At 44.0% G+C, this 24,018-nt stretch overlaps 1 protein-coding gene across 2 annotated transcripts; it reads left to right on the top strand.

The window, feature by feature from the left end:
- Positions 1-2,695: 2,695 nt before the first annotated feature.
- Positions 2,696-22,912, top strand: LOC146980508 (bromodomain-containing protein 3-like). 2 transcript variants are annotated; one of them, XM_085785706.1, is made up of 11 exons: positions 2,696-2,869; positions 4,163-4,274; positions 5,086-5,223; positions 7,102-7,249; positions 10,703-10,872; positions 11,800-12,231; positions 14,334-14,462; positions 17,255-17,437; positions 18,871-19,103; positions 20,573-20,871; positions 22,751-22,912. In XM_085785706.1, exons 1-11 carry the CDS (start codon positions 2,778-2,780, stop codon positions 22,867-22,869), a joined length of 2,055 nt encoding a protein of 684 aa, XP_085641832.1. In that variant the 5' UTR covers positions 2,696-2,777; the 3' UTR covers positions 22,870-22,912. The 2 variants fall into 2 exon arrangements, with proteins under 2 accessions (XP_085641832.1, XP_085641831.1); XM_085785705.1 differs by having other exon boundaries at positions 17,255-17,461.
- The last annotated feature ends 1,106 nt before the right edge of the window (positions 22,913-24,018 follow it).

Raw genomic sequence — 24,018 nt, 5'->3', positions numbered from 1 at the left:
TGCAGTTACTGCGAATCACGCGAGATTTGGACGGACCAGGAAGAGGAGCTTCGAGAAGCTTCCGCTACAAACAAGCTTAAAATATAGACTTATTTAATTTTTTTCGGGACAATTACGCAATTTGGGGCTTCAGCACAAGACGGACATTACATACGAGCATCATGGAGGTATTTGGATGTTTTTTTGTGTGTGTTTTTTTACGAAGAGCTCTGGTGTCCCTTTGCAACCGTTATATGGACATGCACTGCTACGCCAAGACCCCCTGTAACTCAGAGAAGGGACGGAGGAATCTGAAACTTCTTCCAGCCCTTAGTCCACATGAGGGTGAGTAGATAATGAGCGAAATATCATTCTAGTGTGAACTATCCCTTTAAGCTGTTGATTGTCATCTATAGAGTTCTCAACGGGTCGGACCTCGGGCTTCCCTCTTTCCTCTCTCATAAAACACGTTTCTGGTGTAAATTGTTGTTTGTTCACGTGTGAGTTTCAGACAAACCTCCCACTCTGCATCTTGTGCTGCTGAGGCAGAACGACTCCACAGCTGCAGCTGCTCGTCAGCGGCACGCGCACTGGTTGGAGGATAAATCTCCACCAAGACGCACCGTTCCCGTGGCGGAAATTTCATCAATTGCGCCCGCTGATTAAAGGGCAACTGTAGCCTACAGCAGGACGTTAAGTCCCGCCCGTTAGCGGGCCGGTACCGGAGGGGCCAGATGACGTGAGGCAGAAGACGCTGCTTTCCCGCCGTTCGGGCAGATAATTAATGCTGGTGTGTCGGGCTCCGTCGGGTCGGTTCGGGTTGTAATTTTCAGTCCCATTGAGAACTCTAATCTACACCAAATGTTTAAAGGGACAACGAGGAGTTTTGTAAAAGTGAAGTGTTTTCACTCTACATTTATGAGCCTCCGCACCGTGAAATTCTTTGACCGGGTCAAGACAGACTCATGTTTTCATTCATCAAGAATTAAAGTCAGAGGTTGGAAGACGATCACATACCGTCGTAGTTCCCACCATAAACGGAGATTCATACGGCGGCGTTATTCTCATGACTCGCCACGAAACCGAAAGTAAAGAAACGCTGGTCGGCTCGCCCAGCATTTCCACCACCACTAATAATAACAAAATAACCATAGAGACAAAACCATAGATTTATCTAAAATGGACCATTAACAAGTGGTAACGTAGATTCATCCACATTAATATCAGACTTTTTTATTGTCGTGGAATTTTTGGTTCTGCCGATGGAGAAACTCCTCGTTGTCCCTTTAAGTTTCTTTTAATCGTCAGAATGACATGGAACGTAAATGTTACACAAGTATTAACACACTTGTTACAATTATGTGTTGTGCTGATCTGCCGATGTGGTCCCATCATCTTTTTTGGAGAGCGGCGGTATTTAGGAATCTTTAGGATTAATTAATTGTAACGTTTAATACCGTGGTTAAAGGAGAATTCCGGTCATTTTTGGCCCCTGAATCGTTTTCCTGATGGCCTGATGGGGGGGGAGCAAAAAATTTGACTAAAATTGCTGCAGGCAAACCAGAGTTACCATGGCTACCCGGCGCTAGCGATAGCCACAACGCTAACCCACGGGGGCAATTCTTTCAACCACAACAAACACTCAGAAAACAATCAGATATCTCTGGTCCATGACTGGAATCCTTAGAGACACCACTGAACTCATATAGTGGAGAGTAGAAACAGTAGAAACTTTGTGTTTTTGCATGTAGCCACTCACCTCAGATAGCCCAACTCTGAAACATCCCAGAAAGACATTACTATCCCATCACAGAGAGAAACTAGCACTTTGTCCTTGTTGTGATGATTTCTTTACAGAAATAAACGGTCGGAGATATTCTGGTAGGGCTGGGACGATACGCTTTTCTCCCAATTCGATTCTTCTACGATTTTTTTGGATGGCGATTCGATTTAAATTGCGATTCTACGATATTGCCGATTCTCTCGATTTTTAGTCTTTAGCATTTTTAACATTTATCTGCACACAAATACTGTAGGAGCCTAGAAATTAACATACTCCATTATAAAGTGAACTTAAACCCTTTTCAAAACCTGGACTCTCTGTATGTAAAAGAGGCTAACAAATACACATTGCACAATATTTAAAAAATTTCCCCCCCAAAAAAAATCAAATAAAAATTTTTTTTGAAAAAAAAAAAAAAAATCGATTTTTGAAAAAAAAAAAAAAATCGATTTTTGAAAAAAAAAAAAAAATCGATTTAAAAATCGTCAAAAAAGATATTGCGATATCTATGTGAATCGATTTTTTCTCCCACCCCTATATTCTGGACATTACCAATGCACTGCTCCACCGGTTATTTTAACTCGGGTTTGCCTGCATCAATTTTAGTCGCATTTTTTGCTCCAACCAACACTGGGTGACCATCAGGACAACGATTTAGGGGTCCAAAATGACCGAAATTCTCCTTTAACTGTGAAAACGAGTAACGGAGACATCCCGAGCCCGTGTGTTGAAGGATGAGTTGACTAACTGTCTCTGTGTCTGTGTCTGTTTCTCAGGTCGTGCGATGGGAGTTTGTCTCCTGGAGGGAAACATCGAGCTGAAGCTTCAACGCCAACCACACCTGAGCTGAACACACACACACGCTCACACACTCACACACACACACACACACACACACTCACACACACACACACACACACACACACACACACCCTCGGACCACAGAGGGAGTTTTTTCACCTTCAGGTTAGACACTGTCGCCCCACGGTGCATCGCTGCGTCACCGCCGTCCACCATGTCGGACGCCCCCGAGGCTGCGCCCCCCAGCCCCCCCACCCTCACCAACCCAGCGCCGCCTGAGGTCACCAACCCCACCAAACCTGGCAGGTAGGTCACCTGTACGGAGAGGTGTGAGGTGGTGTGTTTTATTTTCTCCCAATTCCGTTTTTTCCATTTTAATTTTTTGAAATTTTAGTTTTTTTTAACCTTTTTCTTCTATTTTACCACCAAAAAGACTGTGTTTTTAATGTTAATGACTTAAATGTACACAACTTAAATAGAAATTACTTAAAATTTATTGAGATGACAAACAAACAACACTTTTCCTCCAGACCTTAAAGGGATAGTTCAACATTTTGTCAAATTGGCCCATTGCCATAATCCCTATAGTCATAGCAGTAGGTTCGTGGGCGCATGACGTCTGTCCGACCACCCATTTCTCCGACCATACATTTCTTTATTTTTGCGTCCATTAGTCCGACCTCCCATTTCTCTGACTTAAGTAGCCCTAACCCTTAACCTTACCCTAAACCTAACCTTAACACTTTAGAATGGGTAGTCGGAGAAATGAGCCGTCGGACTTTTGGGCAGTCGGACTGATGTATGCTCCCCTAGGTTCGTTACCTTTAAAGGTGTACAGAAATGGCCGCTTGTCCTGTTTGTCGCGCCGGGTTGTTACGAGCTGCAACACGAGTTTACCCGAGTAAAGAAAACAAATTCGTTATCGAGCGGGCGGGATATTCAATGTTTGGGGCGAGACCGAGCTCCGTGTGTGTGTGTGTGTGTGTGTCTCAGACGTTTGAATGACGGATGACGGATCCAATATCAGTGGCTGGTGAATCGTGAGCAGGCTGACGTATAATCCGTGCGCCTGCATTATCCAATGCGAAAAAAAAATACACACTTTCATCCCGAAAATTTACTCAAAAATAGAATTTTGCACAAAGTTTGGCCTACATCGTCTGATAGATGAGTTATTACACAAATTTTATGACCCAGAGTGGGCTTAAATTCAATTTTCTTTTCTGTACACCTTTAATTGTCAATGCAAGCTATTTTTATAACGGCGGAGCAGAGCCGTGAGCTGCTCAGAGCTACGCTACGGAGGCTCATGGGATTTCTTGGTTTCCCTCATCAAACTCATCAAATACACAATCCAACAACTCCACAACGCTCTGGTGGACAAGTTGTGAGCTGCACATTCACCACGCTATGAGATAATAACACAACGTTACCACACAGAGTTGTTTTAGAGGGAAATACAGAGACTGATGATGAAAAACTGTCCCTGAAGGCAACGCGGCATCAGCGGTTCTGCATGAATTTCCCTCTAAAACAACTCTTATTTGTTTATTGAGTTTTGATGATCTGTGTGTGTGTGTGTGTGTGTGTCTCCTTCAGGAAAACCAACCAGCTGCAGTACATGCAGAACGTGGTGGTGAAGACTCTGTGGAAACATCAGTTTGCTTGGCCCTTCTACCAACCAGTGGACGCCATCAAGCTCTGCCTGGCGGTCAGTCTCTTATACACACACTTTATAGGACGAATCACCTTGTTGTTTACAACTACTTCCTGGTAGAAAACCAGCATGAGAACAATAGTGACGGACGAGAGTTTCTCTATATTTATCTACTTTTTCATGTCACTATATCGCCGTTTAGACTAATCTGATGTTTGTAAAGTTTATAAAACCAATGATTGGACAAACATTACTATTTCTGTGTGCACACTTTTGTAATTAGTCATGGTTATCATAGATTAGCTGGGCTAACGGTTAGCTACCTGTTTAACTTTAATAACTCAGTGACTCAATAAACGCTCCATGAAAAAATATTTTCTCCAGCGGATATCTGAGTTCCAACATGACTGAGCTAACTGGAGTAGTTTCATGTCGTGTCCCACAACGGGAGGGTTTTAACAGCTGACGTCCTGCTGTTAGCTTAGCTACCGCTGTTAGCTTAGCTACCGCCGTTAGCTTAGCTACCGCCGTCAGCTGTCCCTGTCTGCTGCAGCAACTGATGCTTTCTAGACACCGTGATTCCCCAAAACTGAATAAATACAACAAATAGCAACAAAAAACACACACACAGAAATAGTAATGTTTCTTCAATCATTTCAGATTTGTCTAAACGGTGATAGGGCGTGAAAAATATGAGATATAGCTAAACTCTCGTTCGTTACTATTGATCTCATTCAAATTACGTGTTGGTTTTCTATCCGGAAGTAGAATGTGAACAACAAGGCGATTCGGTCTATACAATCACACACTAACACACACGCCTGTCTGTGGTCTTGATGCTGAGCTTGACCCTCCGTGTTTCCAGGACTACCACAAGGTGATCAAGAACCCAATGGACATGGGAACCATCAAGAAGCGTCTGGAGAACAACTACTACTGGAGCGCCAGCGAGGCCATGCAGGACTTCAACACCATGTTCACCAACTGTTACATCTACAACAAGGTAAACACTAGGGCTGCAACTAGCCATTATCTTCATTATCCATTAGTCTGTCGATTATTTAAAGGGTTAATCGACTAGTTGTTTGGTCAGTAGAATGTTTATTTAGGAGACCAACAGACCATGACTCCGCCCCCTTTAGGGGACCAACAGACCATGACTCCGCCCCCTTTAGGAGACTATGACTCCGCCCCCTTTAGGAGACCAACAGATAATGACTCCACCCCTTTAGACACCAACAGCCCATGACTCCGCCCCCTTTAGGAGACCAGCAGACCATGACTCCGCCCCCTTTAGGAGACCAACAGACCATGACTCCGCCCCCTTTAGGACACCAGCAGACCATGACTCTGCCCCCTTTAGGACACCAACAGACCATGACTCCGCCCCCTTTAGGACACCAACAGACCGTGACCCCGCCCCCTTTAGGACACCTACAGACCGTGACTCCGCCCCCTTTAGGACACCAACAGACCATGACTCCGCCCCCTTTGGGAAACCGAAAGACCGTGACTCCGCCCCCTTTAGGAGACCAACATACCATGACTTCGCTCCCTTTAGGAGACCAACAGACCGTGACTCCGCCCCCTTTAGGACACCTACAGACCGTGACTCCGCCCCCTTTAGGACACCTACAGACCGTGACTCCGCCCCCTTTAGGACACCTACAGACTGTGACTCCGCCCCCTTTAGGACACCTACAGACCGTGACTCCGCCCCCTTTAGGACACCTACAGACCGTGACTCCGCCCCCTTTAGGACACCAACAGCCCATGACCCCGCCCCCTTTAGGAGACCAGCAGACAGTGACTCCGCCCCCTTTAGGAGACCAGCAGACAGTGACTCCGCCCCCTTTAGGACACCAACAGACCATGACTCCGCCCCCTTTAGGACACCTACAGACCCCCTTTAGGACACCTACAGACCGTGACTCCGCCCCCTTTAGGACACCTACAGACCGTGACTCCGCCCCCTTTAGGACACCAACAGCCCATGACCCCGCCCCCTTTAGGACACCTACAGACCATGGCTCCGCCCCCTTTAGGAGACCAGCAGACCATAACTCTGCCCCCTTTAGGACACCAACAGACCATGACTCCGCCCCCTTTAGGACACCTACAGACCCCCTTTAGGACACCTACAGACCTTGACTCTGCCCCCTTTAGGTGACCAACAGCCCATGACTCTGCCCCCTTTAGGACACCAACAGCCCATGACCCTGCCCCCTTTAGGACACCTACAGACCATGACTCCGCCCCCTTTAGGAGACCAGCAGACAGTGACTCCGCCCCCTTAAGGACACCAACAGCCCATGACTCCGCCCCCTTTAGGACACCAACAGACCGTGACTCCGCCCCCTTTAGGAGACCAGCAGACTGTGACTCCGCCCCCTTTAGAGACCAGCAGACAGTGACTCCGCCCCCTTAAGGACACCAACAGCCCATGACTCCGCCCCCTTTAGGACACCAACAGACCGTGACTCCGCCCCCTTTAGAGACCAGCAGACCGTGACTCCGCCCCCTTTAGGAGACCAGCAGACCATGACTCCGCCCCCTTTAGAGACCAGCAGACAATGACTCCACCCCCCAGATTTCCAAATCAGAAGGAAATTAACTTTGTTCAAACAAACATTTGCAAACGCCCGCCGTAATTATTGAACTAATCTTCGTCATGTTAAATCTGACTGTTAGCTGTGTACATATGTTATCATAAGCAAATACAAATATCTCACTTTCCTCTGACGACAACTTTTATAAATCCACTCACACATTCACAACACGAGACAGGAAGTGTAGCTGTATGGGCCATCTTGGTCTATAGAGGATCTTTGGCTCACATCATCCTGACCTCTGACCTCTAACCTCTGACCTCTGACCTCAGCCCACAGACGACATCGTGCTCATGGCTCAGGCTCTGGAGAAGATCTTCCTGCAGAAAGTGGCTCAGATGCCTCAGGAGGAAGTGGCTCTGCTGCCGCCGGCGCCCAAGGGGAAGAACAAGAGCAAGCAGCCGACCGCTCCCACTACAGGTAATACTGTGATACTGTTAATAATACTCTAATACTACTGTAGTACTGCCGCTCCTACTACAGGTATGTACTATACTACTGTAGATCAGTGCCATCAAGACGAACTTCGTTATTCGAACAGAATTGTAATTTATTTTATTACATTACATTACATTACATTACATAAGTACATTTGAAGGTGGAAACTGTTGTTCCAACGTGTTTCTTCCACAACGACGCAGATTAACGCCATGTGTCGTGACGTTTGGGGGAGTAAACATGTTGATAGAACTAAAACTACCTAATAATAAGCTGGTATAGGTGAATAAAATGAGAAAAATGATTTAATAAAAACATGAAAAATGTGAATATTTAACATAAGAAACGTTAGAAATTTGAATCGCGTTTGGGCGGAAGATTGACAGCCCTAGTGTAGTACTACTGTATTACTGCCGCTGCTACCACAGGTACTACCACTGAAGTACTACTGTTATACTAAACTATTGTTAATACTACTATAAAGTTAAAATGTTAACAAACGTAGTACTACAGTACAGTACTACTACTGTAATACTACAGTATAGTACAAATGACCTCGGTGTCATCTTGTTTTTTTAACTGCAGTATTAAAACTTGACGTCCCACAGAAACATATTCATGGATCAGAACTTTTACCGGTACCGACTGAACTCCCACAGGAATCCAGAGTATTGATCCATGTAGAATCCAACGGTACCTGAACGCACCGTCGTGTCTGGTTGACCCCTCCCCCTCCCGCTCATTAACGCATTAACATCGGAGCCGTGTCACCGGTCCGACTGGTCCGACCCGACCGACTGGACGCGCTGGTTTGGGCTGGAACACACACACGACTTTGGTCCTGTTGTTGGTGTCTCACACTCCTGAGATGATGCCCCCCCCCCCCCAAGAACCAGAACAATACATGTTTTGACAGGGTTCTTACGGATCCTTAAAAAGTCTTAAAAGGCATTGAGTTCATTCATCTAAAATCAAGGCCTTAATTGGCATTAAAATGTCTTAAATCAAATTTTCAAAAGTCTTAAAAATGTTAACACTTGGTAAGTGGTATTTTATGGTTGTAATTAGTCTCAAATCTCAAAATAATTGGTAACATTTCGACATAGAGAAGTTAGTGGCGGCCGTCAACGCTAAATTTCTCACCGCCACCAGCTCCCGAGTCAGTGTTTTTTTTTTTTTTCCTGACTTTTTATGCATTTATTTTGAAAGGACAGCTGGAAAGAGACACAATCCAATGTTCATGTAGCAGTCACTTTACCTTGGATCACATAGGAAAGTGGGTAAAATTGTCCCTAACCCTATGTAATTGATGTGGTGTTTTTTTTTCTTCTTTTTTCTGCATTTGTGTTTATTATGAAGTCGGTCTTAAATTTCATTTCAAGTGGCTTTAAAAAAGTCTTAAATTTATCTTGGCTTAAGCTGTAGGAACCCTGAATACATATTCAAATTAACGCGGATTAATCCATCATCATGATGAATCTGATTTAAAAACTTTAACACAGTAAACCCATCTGTGTGAGCCGAAGCTCGTTCACACCAGACGCCACCAGACCAGACGGTCCACAGTCAACAAGTTAGTTTGTCTCAGTAGCTGCTGAAAAAGGAGTAACAGGTGCCACATTAATGTGGATAAATGTTTGTGTTGAAATAAAGTTAAAGTTTTTTGTTAACTAGCACTGTTAAAGGTGTTTAATAAACATGTTAAGTGTAAATATATTCTCTTCTTTCTTGAGTCTGTTTGCTCATGCAAAATCAAACGTGATTAATATAGATTAAAAATGAATGATATTTAATCAAAATTATTCCACAGCAACCCTGTGAGTAATCTGATTAAACATTTTAATCGTTTGACAGCACTAATTCAAACCCTAAAACGTTTTTACTAATGTAGGGCTCTATGATGATCTGTGATCACCTGCACGGGTCCAATTTTGGAAACCCGCGCCCGCCCCACCCGTAGGTTTTTAAGCCCGTGTCCCGACGCGTCACCGTGATTATTTCTGACTTCAACCCGTTAACCGACCCGCCCGTCAATATTAAGACCCGTTACCCGACCCGCTGCCCGTGAGATCGCCGTCATCACCGGCGATAACGGGGTAGCCTATAGCCGTACTCTTTAGCAAAAAAAAAAAAAAAGCCGTACTCTTCCGCGTCTATTTCTGGAACGGAGAATGATAGAGACGTAATTCTTTTTTTAATGAAAGCAGGACACTTCAGCCTTTACATTGATCCCATCGGTGTGTTTGTAGCTTTTACCCAGAAGCCGAGCAGTCAAGCCATGATGACAGGCTAAGTAAACTCCAACGGGAAAGCTGTGAGCGGTCACACGAGCGGCTAAAGATTGTTTATTTACATCAAGATGGTTGCTACTATCAGGAAATCTCCTGAATCGTTTAAAAAAATGATTTGCTACGCTGGTTCGTGCAGCTGCGCGTGAGTTTTTCTCTGGAAGCCTACACACATTCATCTTATGCTGGCATCGATATGTTTTTAATACGCAGATTGCAGGTTGTGCAAAACGCTGCAGCGCGCCTACTGACAGGGACAAAGCGTCACCATCACATTACCCCAATTCTCCGCACTTTACACTGGCTTCCTGTCTCTTCTAGAATTAATTTTAAAATTTTACTTATTGTTTTTAAGTGCCTGAATGGCCTGGCATCACCGTACCTGTCTGACCTTCTTGTTCTTCACCATGCCCCCCGAGCACTGAGGTCTGCTAATCAGCTGCTCTTAACTATACCGAGAGCAAAACTAAAAACGAGAGGAGACAGAGCATTCTCTGTGGTGGCCCCGACATTGTGGAACAGCCTACCTCTGCATATTAGGACTGCACAAACACTCGAGCACTTTAAATCTCTTTTAAAAACTCATCTCTTTTCCTTGGCATTTTAGTTTTATATGTCTCCACTCTTGTTTTATTGTTTTATTGCATGTTTTTATTGTAACTACATTACCTGTTCCATCTAGTTGTATTGCCACTAGTTTGCTTGTGTGTTTATTGTACAGCTCTTTGGACAACCTGGGTTGTATTTTTAAATGTGCTATATAAATAAATATGTATTGTATTGTATTGTATCCGCGTACCCACCCGCGTTCATTTGAGTTCCGCCTGTGCTCGACCCGTGAATTTTCACAAGACAGTTGATCCACCCGTTGAACACCGTTTTTGCGGGGTAACCGTTGGATACCCGCGGGGATCCGACCCGATGCAGGACTCTGGATCACGGAGTCGGCCAATTAGCACGGAATCAATTTTTATAATAATAATAATAATAATATAATATTGTGGAATTTGAGATAACATAGAACTTATATCTGAACTTATGAACTCCAGGTGTTTGTCCTGTTACAGGTGTGTGTGTGTTCTCCAGCGTTGCCGTGGTAACAGGCGTGTGCTAACTGTGTCTCTCTCTCTCTCTCTCTGTGTGTCAGTGAGTCAACAGGCCGAGTCCTCAGCCTCCCCTCCCCCCTCCTACCCCTCCCCCTCCCCCTCTCAGACGCCCGTCATCTCCACCACGCCCACACCGGTCCCGGCCACGCCGCCCGTCGCCGCCCCGCAGCCCACGGCAACCATGATGCCGTCTGCACAGCCTGTTGTCAAGGTAACAATCTAACTTTACTTTATTTTTTTGGTGTGTGATCAGATCTTTTATTACAGGGATGCAAACAGCGGCCGAAAAGCGCAACTCGCTTTTTTCATGACCAATTAGGTGACTTGTGTGAATCGTTCAGATCCGAAGAGTTTTTGTTTTGAGGGGGGGGGGGTCTCAGCGTCTCAGCTGGGGTCAGTCAAATGTTTTTCTAACAGGCTGACAGTGACAATCACCTGAAACTGAGGCGAACTCATTCATGGTCTCTGATTATACTGATAACAGCCGACCTCCAATGTAGACGCGACGTGCGCGCTCATTAAAGCGGCGCGTATCCGCGTGCAGTCGGTGCGACGGCGACACTGTTTTTTCCCCCATGCCGGAGCTGTGCGCCGCGGACATGCACGGTTCCCTACGTTGCTGTGTCAGGCAGGTGTTTCCACGGAGCTCTGCCCCGTTTCAGAGGTGAAGGAAGTAGAAAGACGTCACCTCCGCGATGTAGAATGTGTTCAATTCAAAAAGTGAAACTAACACATTATATAGGCCTATATGTCCATTACACACTGAATGAAACATCCCATGTCTTTATTTATTCTGTTTATTTTAATAGTAATAATTATGACTAACATTCAGTGAAGACATAAAATTCAGTATCTCCAAAATTGAAATATTGCAACCCTTTTTTTTTTTTTTTTTTTTTAAAGCATTTTTAATATAGAAATGTTGGCCTTCTGAAAACTATGTCCATCTATATGCACTCAACACTTGGTTGGGGTTGAACTACTGGAAATTGACTTTTCCGTGATATTGTTAATGGTAATTGTCACAGCCCTATTAGTTTGTTCGGTTTTGTTTTGTTTTCACTGCTCACACATGTTTGAGATAAAGATTTAAATCAGTCAATAACTAACGCTAACCCCCCCCCCTCGTCTCTAACAGAAGAAAGGCGTGAAGAGGAAAGCTGACACCACGACCCCCACCACCTCCGCCATCTCCGCCGGCCGCGCCGACTCTCCGTCCGCTCAGGACAACAAGTCGGGGAAACTGGGCTCGTCCCGCCGCGAGGCCGCCGCCCGGCCCGCCAAGACCCGGCGCGAGACCAGCGAGGAGGTGGCGGGCGGCGAGGTGGTGGGGGGCGGCGGCGGCGGGGGGGGAGGAGGGGGAGGAGGAGGAGGGGGAGGAGCCATGGGGAGGAAGAGCGGGAAGCTGGGCGAGCAGATGAAGCACTGCGACGCCATCCTGAAGGAGATGCTGTCGAAGAAGCACGCCGCGTACGCGTGGCCGTTCTACAAGCCGGTGGACGCCGAGGCGCTGGAGCTGCACGACTACCACGACATCATCAAACACCCCATGGACCTCAGCACCGTCCGGGTAACGCTCGCACCACATCATCACACAAGTTTATCACTCAAATTAAAGCAGAAGTAAGCGATATATTTGTGTTAATCTAAGTCTTAAATAGTTGTATCTTCCGACAGCAATCACTTCTATAGAGTGTTTGGTCTGAAACACGGGTCTGTCAGTCACTCTGCTCTGCTCTGAGCCCAGGAGAAAACTTTCCTTGTATCCTACAACCTTTATCCAATGAGGAGAGAGAACGGCATAAAGGGGCAGTCCTCTCTGTGTGTGCAGCCAAGGGATGCGCCTGAATGTGGCGACGTAGGGACGAGGACTGTTATGGTGCGTTCAGGGCAGCCCGTAACTGGTGTTTTTCCGACCTGTGAAGTGGTACCAGTTCGATCTGGTACGAGTTCACGGGTCAGAAGTTACGAGTGGCCGTTATAGTGACTTTCACAGGTAAAACAGGTCGGAGAAACACGAGTGGGTTGCCTGGAACACTACAAAGTCGTAAGTTGTGACTTGAAGCTGTAATTTACGATTTCAAAAGCCTGCCTGGAACGCAGCATTAGCCAAAACAACCGGATCGCTTACTTCTGCTTTAAGACAAATATTTTTTTATATTACAAGTTTTGTCAAATTTTATTTTTAAATATGTAAATGAGGCAATATCTGATGAAATATGCGCTGATTTGCATACATTTCCAGAACATACATCTGAACAATGGATAAAGCTTCTTTGTTTTATTTAGTTGACATATTAGAGTCTTTAGTTTTTCCAGAGGAGGATTGTGGATATCTCTTTTTATCACTCTGTAAATGAGAAAATACTGTCACCAGCCCTAAATGATCTAATGTCTCCATGTTTTTAGTAATAAAATGTTGTATAAATGAGGCTGTGAATGATACATCAACAATCCCCTCTGTAAAAACCTACTACCACAACATCATCAAACACCCCATGGACCTCAGCACCGTCCGGGTAACGCACGCACGACATCATCACACACCGCCATGACATCACACCACCAGTCAGCACGACACCACTATCTTCTTAGAGATTAGAGATTAAATTGTAGGATAGTTCAACATTTAGTCAAATCGGCCCATCACCATAATCCCTATAGTCATAGCAGTAGGTTCGTTACCTTTAATTGTCGGTGCAAGCTATTTTTAGAACGGTGGAGCAGAGCCGTGAGCTGCTCAGAGCTACGCTACGGAGGCTCATTATGGGATTTCTTGGTTTCCCTCATCAAATACACAATCCAACAACTCCACAACGCTCTGGTGGACAAGTTGTGAGCTGCACATTCACCACGCTATGAGATAATAACACAACGTTACCACACAGAGTTGTTTTAGAGGGAAATACATGTAAAACCGCTGATGCGCGTTGCCTTCAGGGACAGTTTTTCATCAAGCAGTCTCTGCATTTACCTCTAAAATGCTAATAAAATGTTAAAAAATGTTGAAAAACATCAATCGGTGTTTTCCAAACCACCAGACGACGTCCTCAAATGTCTTGTTTTGTCCACAAACCAAAGAGAGACTCAGTTTATTGTCATAAAGGAACAAAGAAACCAGAAATATTCAGATTTAAGAAGCTGGAATCAGAGAATTTGGACTTTTTTTTCTTTAAAAACGACTCAAACTGATTATTAGATTATCAGAATAGTTTAATTAATCGATTAATTGTTGCAGCTCTGATTTAATTTCCTTTATTTGATCATATGTGCAAATAAAACAAGCAGAGATTGGTTTATACATTCATTTGCTTTTGTTTTTTTTTTAATAATCAAACGGTAGCAATAGGCTGAAGCTGTTAAGCCCCTGAATCCGACTAAAGGTCCAGTTTGTAATAATTAACAAGGTTTACTGGCAAAATCTGAATTAGTATAAGTGTATAATCTCTATAAAATAGAATCTGTTTGGTTTTCGTAGCCTTATAATTACAGAGAGAGAGTTAGTCGTTAGTCGGTGGAGAACAGAGAGAAGTTTGTGAGTTATAAACCTGAAGAAAGGTTTGACTCCCTCCGGTGGCGAGGAGAGGAAGAGCAGCGACGTTTGACTGGTCGTCAGTGAAGCTTTGACCTTTGACCCTTGTGTTTCTCTCTCTCTGTCTCTCTCCTCCTCAGAAAAAGATGGATAAAGGAGAATACACCGACCCCCAGAGTTTTGCCACCGACGTCAGGTTAATGTTCTCTAACTGTTACAAGTACAACCCTCCAGACCACGAGGTGGTGGCCATGGCTCGCAAGCTGCAGGTACGTCACCGCTCCACCACGCTCCAGCAGGGTTAGGTTAGGGGGGAAAGAATCCATTATTGGATGGACGATTATTAAGTTTACAAAAATCGATGATTATTGCGTTTTTTGTGTTTTTTTTCATCATGAAACAAACCATGCATACAACATGACAGGAAGAACGGCTTCTCGCTCCCATGTTAAACAAATGGTTTCTCATGAAAGTGACAAATAAACTGAATTGAATTGAAACCAGGGAATACGTTTCTGTTCGTGTCTGTAGCGGTTTAGCAAACTCTCGACTAGGGATGTTGGGGTACCCGAGTAGGTTAACTGCTATCCGGTTATGAATTTATTACCCGGTTAACCTAGGATTAAAAAAAACGGCACGATAGAGCAACAGTCTAGTGTCGGATCAAACTACATCATCATGCCATCATGGTTCAGCTTTTTGTTGTGTTAAACAGTTTCGGATCAAGCAATGTGATTTTCTGCTGTATAAAAGCGTTTTTGGATCGAGCCTCGGACTTTCAAACCTTCTACAATAATCTGTGGTGGTTCCCTCGGAGACGACAGGTGTCATCAAGTCTGGTAGAAAATCTGCTGCTTTCAGTTTACAAACATTCTGAAACCTTCCCAGTTATTTCCTGAGACGATGCGAGGCCGAGAGGAGCGAAGGCACCAACATGTAGTGGACTAATAAATAAGCACCGCTAATGATTTAAAAAAAAGAAAAAAGTTTTCTCCTCGGAGGCCGCGGCATAAAGATGCTCATCTGCCCCGTGTGTGCATCTTAAACTCCATCTCTACTCTTATTATCCAGCTGATGTTTAGTCTGACGACGCTGTGAGTCAGTGATGCGACTGTCTGACGGACAGAGAGCATTTATGCCCCGGCTGAGCTCTGTCAGTCAGACATGACCTCATTTTATTTTTTATTTATTACAGTAATCGGTTACCCGGTTACAACCAGGTTAGGATACTCGGTTAGAAAATTATTCTAAATGCCCATCCCTAGTCTCGACCACAGGACACGTTACGTCTACGTCTCCATAGCAGCTGGTAATGGAGGTCACATGATCACAGGAAACTACACGTTAACGCAGCGCTTCACAACCTTCTGGCGACCGCGTCAATCAAGTTGCACCAGCTCAGATATTTGTATTAGGGCCGGGACTCGATTAAAAAAATTAATCGAATTAATTAGAGGCTTTGTAATGAATTAATCGCAATTAATCGCAATTAATAGCTCTGAGGGTGAAGTCCTGTCATAATGAGATGAGCTGCACCTGTGACAGTGACAGGTCATAGATATAGCGCTGCAGCTGAGCAATTAGCGCTATATAGCGCATTTAGCGTGCGCCGTGTCTGTGTGTCTATGTGCAGGCAGAGATCAGAGATGGTGTTTTAAATAACCATGCTAGCGTTTCACCAGCTCTCATCTCCGCCAGTCAGCCTCTCAAACTGCCGCCTCTCTCGCGTGCGGGCGCACCGCACGTAGACACACGTGAGGAAAAAAAATTGAAAAAAAAAAATCATTTTTTTTTAAATAAGTGCGATTAAAATGCGTTAATTTTTTTAGCGCTTTAATTTTTGTGTAATTAATTAATCGTAATTAACGCGTTAAAGTCCCGGCCCTAATTTGTATATGCTGCATTTTATTTGAAGTGAAAGTATAGAATACAGTTGTTGAAAGAAGGAAAGAAGGAAAGAAGGAAGGAAGGATGGAGGAAGGGAACAGACTGGGTCAGTTTGACCCAGAAGGACAACAGGAGGGTTAAGTAATTCAGCAGCTGACTGTTTATTAATGGTGCAATAAGTTTGTGGTGTATTTTTTTTGGTTTTACTGTTACTGTCAAATGGAAAAACGGTAATCAATAATCGTCATTAATCGAATGGAATCTGGAAATGGGACCGTTTGACCGGCCCGACCCCCCTCCTCTTGTTTCTCCTCAGGACGTGTTTGAGATGCGTTTCGCTAAGATCCCCGACGCAAACTAGCAATTATTTTCATCATCAATTAATCTGTAGATTATTTAAACGATTAATCGATTAGTTGTTTGGTCCATAAAATGTTATAAAATGTCTAAAATCATCAACCAGTGTTTCTCAAACCACCAGACGACGACGTCCTCAAATGTCTTGTTTTGTCCACAAACCAAAGAGAGACTCAGTTTATTGCATAAAGGGACAAAGAAACCAGAAATATTCACATTGAAGAAGCTGGAATCAGAGAATCTGGACTTTTTTTCCTTCAAAAAACTACTCAAACTGATTATTAGATTATCAGAATAGTTTAATTAATCGATTAATTGTTGCAGCTCTGATTTCATTTCCTTTATTTGATCATATGTGCAAATAAAACAAGCAGAGATTGGTTTATACATTCATTTGCTTTAGGTTTTTTTGAATAATCAAACGGTAGCAATAGGCTGAAGCTGTTAAGCCCCTGAATCCGACTAAAGGTCCAGTGTGTAATAATTAACTAAGTTTACTGGCAAAATCTGAATTAGTATCAGTGTATAATCTCTAAAAACTACTCAAACTGATTAATAGATTATCAGAATAGATGATGATTGATTTAAGGATTGCTTATTGTTCGATTAATTGTTGCAGCTCTCCTTTATTTGATCATATGTGCAAATAAAACAAGCAGAGATCGGCCTATGCATTCATTTGCTTTTGGTTTTATGAATAATCCAACGGTAGCAATAGGCTGAATCCGATTAAAGGTCCAGTGTGTGATAATTAACGAGGTTTATTGTCAGAATCTGAATGAGTGTATAAGTGTGTAATGGCTGTGTTTCTCGTCAGGACGTGTTTGAGATGCGTTTCGCTAAGATCCCTGACGAGGGTCTGGAGACGTCGGTGCCCTCCACGACGCCGCTGGTCAGTAAAAGCACCGCCTCCTCTGACAGCAGCAACAACTCCTCCTCCGACGAATCATCCGACTCCGAGGAGGAGCGAGCCACGCGATTGGCCGAGCTACAGGAGCAGGTTGGTGCTGCCGAGCAATCACAGGTCAAGAACATCCTGGTTTTCTTCCTCTAATATTGAGATTCAATCAGTCAGAGATGATGTAATGTTACGGAAGCGTGTTGCATTCACTTGAATAAAAAAAAAAAATCCGGTTTTTCTGAGTGATTTTTTTTTTTGGTCGTTTTTTCGAGGTAATTTTTTCTGTTTTTCTGACTAATTTTTTTTCTGATCTGTTTTTCTGTTCATTTTCTTTCCCTGTTTTTGACTAATTTTTTTCTGTTTTTCGTCTATTCCTCATTTATATACAGTCTATGGTCTACTCCTTCCCTGCTACATTAAGCATTAGGCTTACAATAGAAGGATAAAGTCTAAAACATAACCGGAGTATCATACCCTGTGTGTAACTAATCACATGCCTTAATTGACCTATGGCTAAGCCACGCCCCCAAACGCGATGAGCCAATCACAGTGCTCATAGCTAGCCCATACACTGGGACATTCTCTGCTTCCACGTCCATTGAAATGCATTGCAGTTAGTCAGTTTTCATTCACTTTTATATGTTTTTTCTTGACATTTTAAGTTTAAAATGGTCAAACGGTGTTCATGGGGTACATGCAACTCTGACACTAGGTATCCTGAGAGGCCACGGGGGGATTTTTTTACCTTTTCCCAAGCCACATCTCAATCGAGAGAAGTGTCTGCTCTGGATAAAGTTATGCAGTAGACCACAACACCAACTAAACGTGGATAAACTTAACAAGGATGTCTACATCTGTTCTAAGTTAAGTCAACAACGTATTTGAGGCAACATATTGTCAGAGATGTTTAGATGTTAGCCAGTATCACAACTAAGCATAAAGTCCGCTAGCTTAATGCTAACGTATAATGTAAAACTCCATAGACAGGCTAACAGAAATTAGCCCGTCGCTATCGGCGTTTCGTGGCAACCGACAGCCATAGCAGTAAAGCTAAGTGAAGTTTTGGTGACTTTGAGATGATATTTAATCTTTCTGTCTCCTCCTGTGAAATGTCTCTACTGTGACAGCTGTTGCCATAGCAACTGTGACCGAATAATCCAGGTGTGTCTGACCATTGTTGTGAGGTCGTCAGACACACCTCGGCAATATCGTAGAATCGCAATTTCAATCGAATCGCCATCCAAAAAATCGTAGAAGAATCGAATCGGGAGAAAAGCGTTTCGTCCCAGGCCTAATCAATAAAACGGGAAAATTACTCAGAAAAACAGATTTTAAAAAAATTACTCAGAAAAAACGTTTTTCTTTTTTCTTTTTCAAGTGAATGCAATACGCTTCCGTAGAATGTGATGATGTTTGACAAATTAACGTTGATCTGCACATTGATTTTAGCGTTGAGCTGTCATTGGCCCGTGGCAGGCCCTCCCGAGGTGTTGATCAGGCGACAGGTATTGATTATTAGTTTATTCCACCAGTTGAAGGCGGTGCACGAGCAGCTGGCTGTCCTGTCCCAGGCTCCCGTCAGCAAGCCAAAGAAGAAGAAAGAGAAGAAAGACAAGGAGAAGAAGAAAGACAAAGACAAAGACAAAGGGAACAAGGGAAAGATGGAGGAAGAGAAGAAGCCCAAGACCGCCGCCCAACAGCCCAAACCAGCCAATCAGAAGAAGGCGCCGGCCAGGAAAGCCAACAGCACAGTGACCGCCACCAGGTATAATATCTCCATTTTATTTTTATTTTTTATTTTTTTGCATTCAGGTGAAATGGGGCAGACGTCAGACAGACAACAGACGCTGCATGTAACAGGATAAACAAGCCTCTATGTAAACAAGTGGTGTCCGTGACAACATGTTGTCATGGTGATGTGGTATTGTTTTACCGTCTTTCTCTGGTGGAGTAAAATGACCGACGGCCGTCTGCCTGACTGCACCTGAATGCAACACCGGTGCCTCCGTCCTTCCTCACACTACACAGTGGTGACAGTTTTAACAGGCCGTTTCCGTGGTTACCTACGGTCACGATGCAACATGGCCGCCTCGGTTCGGTGCGTCGCCCACTTATGTGTTTGTAACGACTTGTAACAACTCATTCTAAGGAACCAGAAAGCTTTACTTTGGATGCAGCTGTGATTCACCTTCAGTCAAATACGGATTTATGAAAGACAGGTTTGATTTTTGATAATAAAAAGACAAATAAGTTACAGACTGGAGCTTTAAATTTCACCCATAAAGGTCTTAAAACGTCTTGAATTTGAGCTGGTGAAACCTGCAGAGACCCTGGTTTCCGTTACTATTCAGGGATGCAAACAGCTGAAAAGCAAAACTCGCTTTTTCAATTAGGTGACTTGTGTGAATCGTTCAGATCCGAAGAGTTTTTGTTTTTGGGAGGGGGGGGGTCTCAGCGTCTCAGCTGGGGTCAGTAAATAGTTTTTCTAACAGGCTGACAGACCCCTTGGTCGCACTGCACGCGGAAGTTGTGCGCGCATACTGCGCGCGGCTTCTCAGGCGCTTGGGTGGTCGCACTGGGAGCTACTTCTCCTCCTCTCTCCGCGCCGGTCAGACATCGACTGCAGTCGTTCATACTCGTATTCACTCGGTTTTCCACACACACACATTTTAAACGTGTGTGTGTGTGTGTGTCTCATGTGCAGACGCAATGCTCAAATATGTTTAGATGGACAAGCAACAACTTAATTAATCATCATTTAATTATTTTATTTTGAAAATTGACCGGATTCTCTCGCCTTTTCTGTGCCCGACTTCCTGTCTGGTACGATCCGGTCTATCCAGCTTGACAGACGGCGCTCTCGGTGCGCGCGGCTCGCGTGAAAAATAGAAATGAACCGATCTGAAGCGCTGCAGGCGCGCGCACAGCGCGAGATGTGCGACCAGGCAGACCGGTTAACATGTGCGCCGATCTGAAACTGCCTCCGCTCCAGGGCGCTGCGCTTCGGTTCCGCGTCCAGTGCGTCCAAGCTGAGAGACAATCACGTGAAACTGAGGCGAACTCATTCATGGTCTCTGATTATACTGGTAACAGCCGACCTCCAATGTAGACGCGCGACATGCGCGCTCATTAATCCCTGACTACTGCAGGCGATAGATATAAATCTCTGAGAGCTGCAGCTTCCAGACTCCTGACCGACGCCGGCTCACTTCATCTCACTCTCCTGTTTCCTAGGCAACCGAAAAAAGGCGGCAAGACTTCGGCCGGGGGCTCGGCCAACGGCGACGACGGCGAGGAGTCGTCCCTGCCGATGTCGTACGACGAGAAGCGGCAGCTGAGCCTGGACATCAACCGGCTGCCGGGGGAGAAGCTGGGGCGCGTGGTCCACATCATCCAGTCCAGAGAGCCGTCGCTCCGAGACTCCAACCCCGACGAGATCGAGATCGACTTCGAGACGCTCAAACCCTCCACGCTCAGAGAGCTGGAGCGCTACGTCAAGTCCTGTCTGCAGAAGAAGCAGAGGAAGCTACTGCGTAAGTCTGAATAATAATCAGTTACTCAGGTTGTTGCTTATTAACCATATACAGGGTTCCTACGCAAGTATGGAAAGTATGGAATTTGATTTTATACATTTCCAGGTCTGGAAAAGTATGGAAAATGGAAACTATTGTATGGAAATATATTTATCTTAATACTTATCTGGGTTTGGTCTTATCCTAAGTTATTTGGGTTAATTATTTTGTACCTAGCTACAATCTCCTGGAAAATATTTGGTGACATAATGGCATACACATTCAGAATAATGAAAACAAATTATTAATTGCATTATTTTTTTTTATATAATGCACAACTATTTACTCAAGTATCACAAATTATTTGAATTTTTTTTTAAATTAGGGTCTGGAAAGCCGGTGCATATTCTCATTTGCCCAGGTCATAGTATTTCAAAGGAGGTTAAATCGAAAGCAACTGGACTTAGTTATTTGTCTTTCCTAGACAAATAACTAAGTTGAAACTGTTGCATAAAAGCAATATCACATATTGCTTAAGTAGCAAAATTAAAAGTGCCTCTTTATTAAAAACAATAGTGCAGTTAAACATGCTGCCTTTTAAATTCTAAGGAAACGGAGGCCGACAGCCAGTAGATTTGTTTAATTTTTTAAATTTTTTTTATCGATTTTGAGACATTTTATATCGATTCTGAATCAGATTAAATGAGAATTGCCATTCTTATGTAAATCGATTTTTTTCGAAAAGTCCAGTTGCTTTCGAAAAACTTTTTTTCGAAAGCAACTGGACTTAGTTATTTGTCTTTCCTAGACAAATAACTAAGTCCAGTTGCTTTCGATTTAACCTCCTTTGAAATAGGGTCTGGAAAAACTATGGAATTTGGAAATTTCAAATGTGTAGGAACCCTGCATATAGTTCCTGAGTCTTTATGAAAACCACTCAGTATGCTCCAGGGCTGCAACTAACGATTCATTTCATTATCCATTAATCTGTCGATTATTTAAACCATTAATCGATTAGTTGTTTCGTCAATAAAATGTAAAAAAAAAAAATGTCTAAAAACATCAATCAGTGTTTCTCAAACCACCAGACGACATCGTCCTCAAATGTCTTGTTTTGTCCACAAACCAAAGAGAGACTCAGTTTATTGTCATAAAGGAACAAAGAAACCAGAAATATTCACATTGAAGAAGCTGCAATCAGAGAATCTGGACTTTTTTTCTTTAAAAAGCTCATTTGACCCACAACAAACAAACATACAGCACATCAGTCAAATACATGGCGAGTTTGTTTTCCATGCGTTTCAACTTCAAACTTCAAATTTCAAATTTAATTTCATTATCCGGTAGTTGAGAAAAGCTTTTAATTTGTGGAATAATCAATAATTAACTTTATTAACTTTATCAGTGTGACGGTTTAGACATCAGGTGCTAATATAAATGACTGAATGAATGAATAAAAACACTACCTATACACTAACACTACACTAGCTAATTAGCGACTTTAGGTGGAGGCAGGCTAACACTACCCATACACTTCCAGTGTTTGAGCTAAGCTAATTAGCGACTTTAGGTGGAGGCAGGCTAACACTACCCATACACTTCCAGTGATTGAGCTAAGCTAATTAGCGACTTTAGGTGGAGGCAGGCTAACACTACCTATACACTTCCAGTGTTTGAGCTAAGCTAATTAGCGACTTTAGGTGGAGGCAGGCTAACACTACCTATACACTTCCAGTGTTTGAGCTAAGCTAATTACGGCGATACGGCTCTATCTCCATGGTTACTGCACGCACAGTGGAAAGGATGGTGTCGTGGCTCATGCTGTTTGTTGTCTCTTATTATTATATTTATCTGTTTATTAACATCTCTCCATCTCTCCATCTCTCCCTCCCCCCTGCAGAGAAGGCAGCGGGAGGCGGAGCCTCAGGGGGCGGGGCCAGTCGGTTGAGTGGCAGCTCCTCTTCCTCCTCTGACGACAGCTCCTCAACAGGAACCTCCTCTTCCTCCGACACAGACTGAACACACACACACCATCACACACACTGTACACACACACACACACACACACACACACACACACACACACAGAGCTCTATCCACTCTACACACACATACACACACACACACAGGAACTTGGTCAAAACATTAACACACACACACACACACACACACACACACATCCATGTAAACTTCCATCTTGAACAGACACACAAAGACAGAGACACACTCTCTGAACTTCTAACAACACACACACACACACACACACACACACACACACACATCTATAAACCACACACACACACACACACACACACACACACACACACACACACACACACACACGCCCAGACTTGGAGACTGTATGTAAATAGGCTGACCTGTTTTTTAGCTCCTAGTGTTGTTTTTCTTTTCTTTTTTCTTTTTCTTTTTTTCTTTTCGTTTTGTTTTGTTCTATTTTTCCTGGAGGAACGAGAGAGAGAGAGAAGAGAGAGAAGAGACGAAGAGGAAAACAGCATCGACAGAGTGAGAGAAGAGGAAGAGGAGGAGAAGAGGAAGGAGGACACATTCCAGAAACATCTAGAGCATCGAGGAGGAAGAGGAGGAGAGGAGAGGAGGAGGAGAGGAGGAGCAGAACCAGCAGAGAGGAGTTATTATTTCTGCTGAGTCGTTGTTCTGAGTCATCGTCGTCGTGGAAACGGACCCGGTTCCATTTGGACTTTTTGACCTTGACCCTGTTTCTGTTTCTGTTTCTTCTGTGTCTCAATCAAACCGATCAGAACCGGTGTCGGTCGGCTGGTTGTCATGGTGACCTGCAGCAGCTGTTGAAACGTGGTCGGTGGTTGTCATGGTGACCTGCAGCAGCTGTTGAAACGTGGTCGGTGGTTGTCATGGTGACCTGCAGCAGCTGTTGAAACGTGAGGAGCGAAATCCAAGCGTTGCAAAACTAAAAAACCCTTCTGGGTCAAATGGACCCAATCTGTTCCCTTCCTCCATCCCTCCTTCCTTCTTTCCTTTCTTTCCTTCCTTTCTCCCTTCCTTTCCCTTTCCACAATCCTTCTTTCCTTCCTTCCCTTTGTCCTCATTTCTTCTTCCTTACTCTCTTCCCATACTTCCCTCCTTCCATCTTTCTTTCCTTCCTTTTTCCCTTCCTTCTTTCCACAATCCTTT

Source organism: Trachurus japonicus, chromosome 9, assembly GCF_045865225.1.
Source record: "Trachurus japonicus isolate A0001 chromosome 9, Traja_1.0".
Classification (NCBI taxonomy): domain Eukaryota; kingdom Metazoa; phylum Chordata; class Actinopteri; order Carangiformes; family Carangidae; genus Trachurus; species Trachurus japonicus.
The sequence above is the reverse complement of the archived record's forward strand: the minus strand, read 5'-3'. Positions and strand labels throughout refer to the sequence as shown.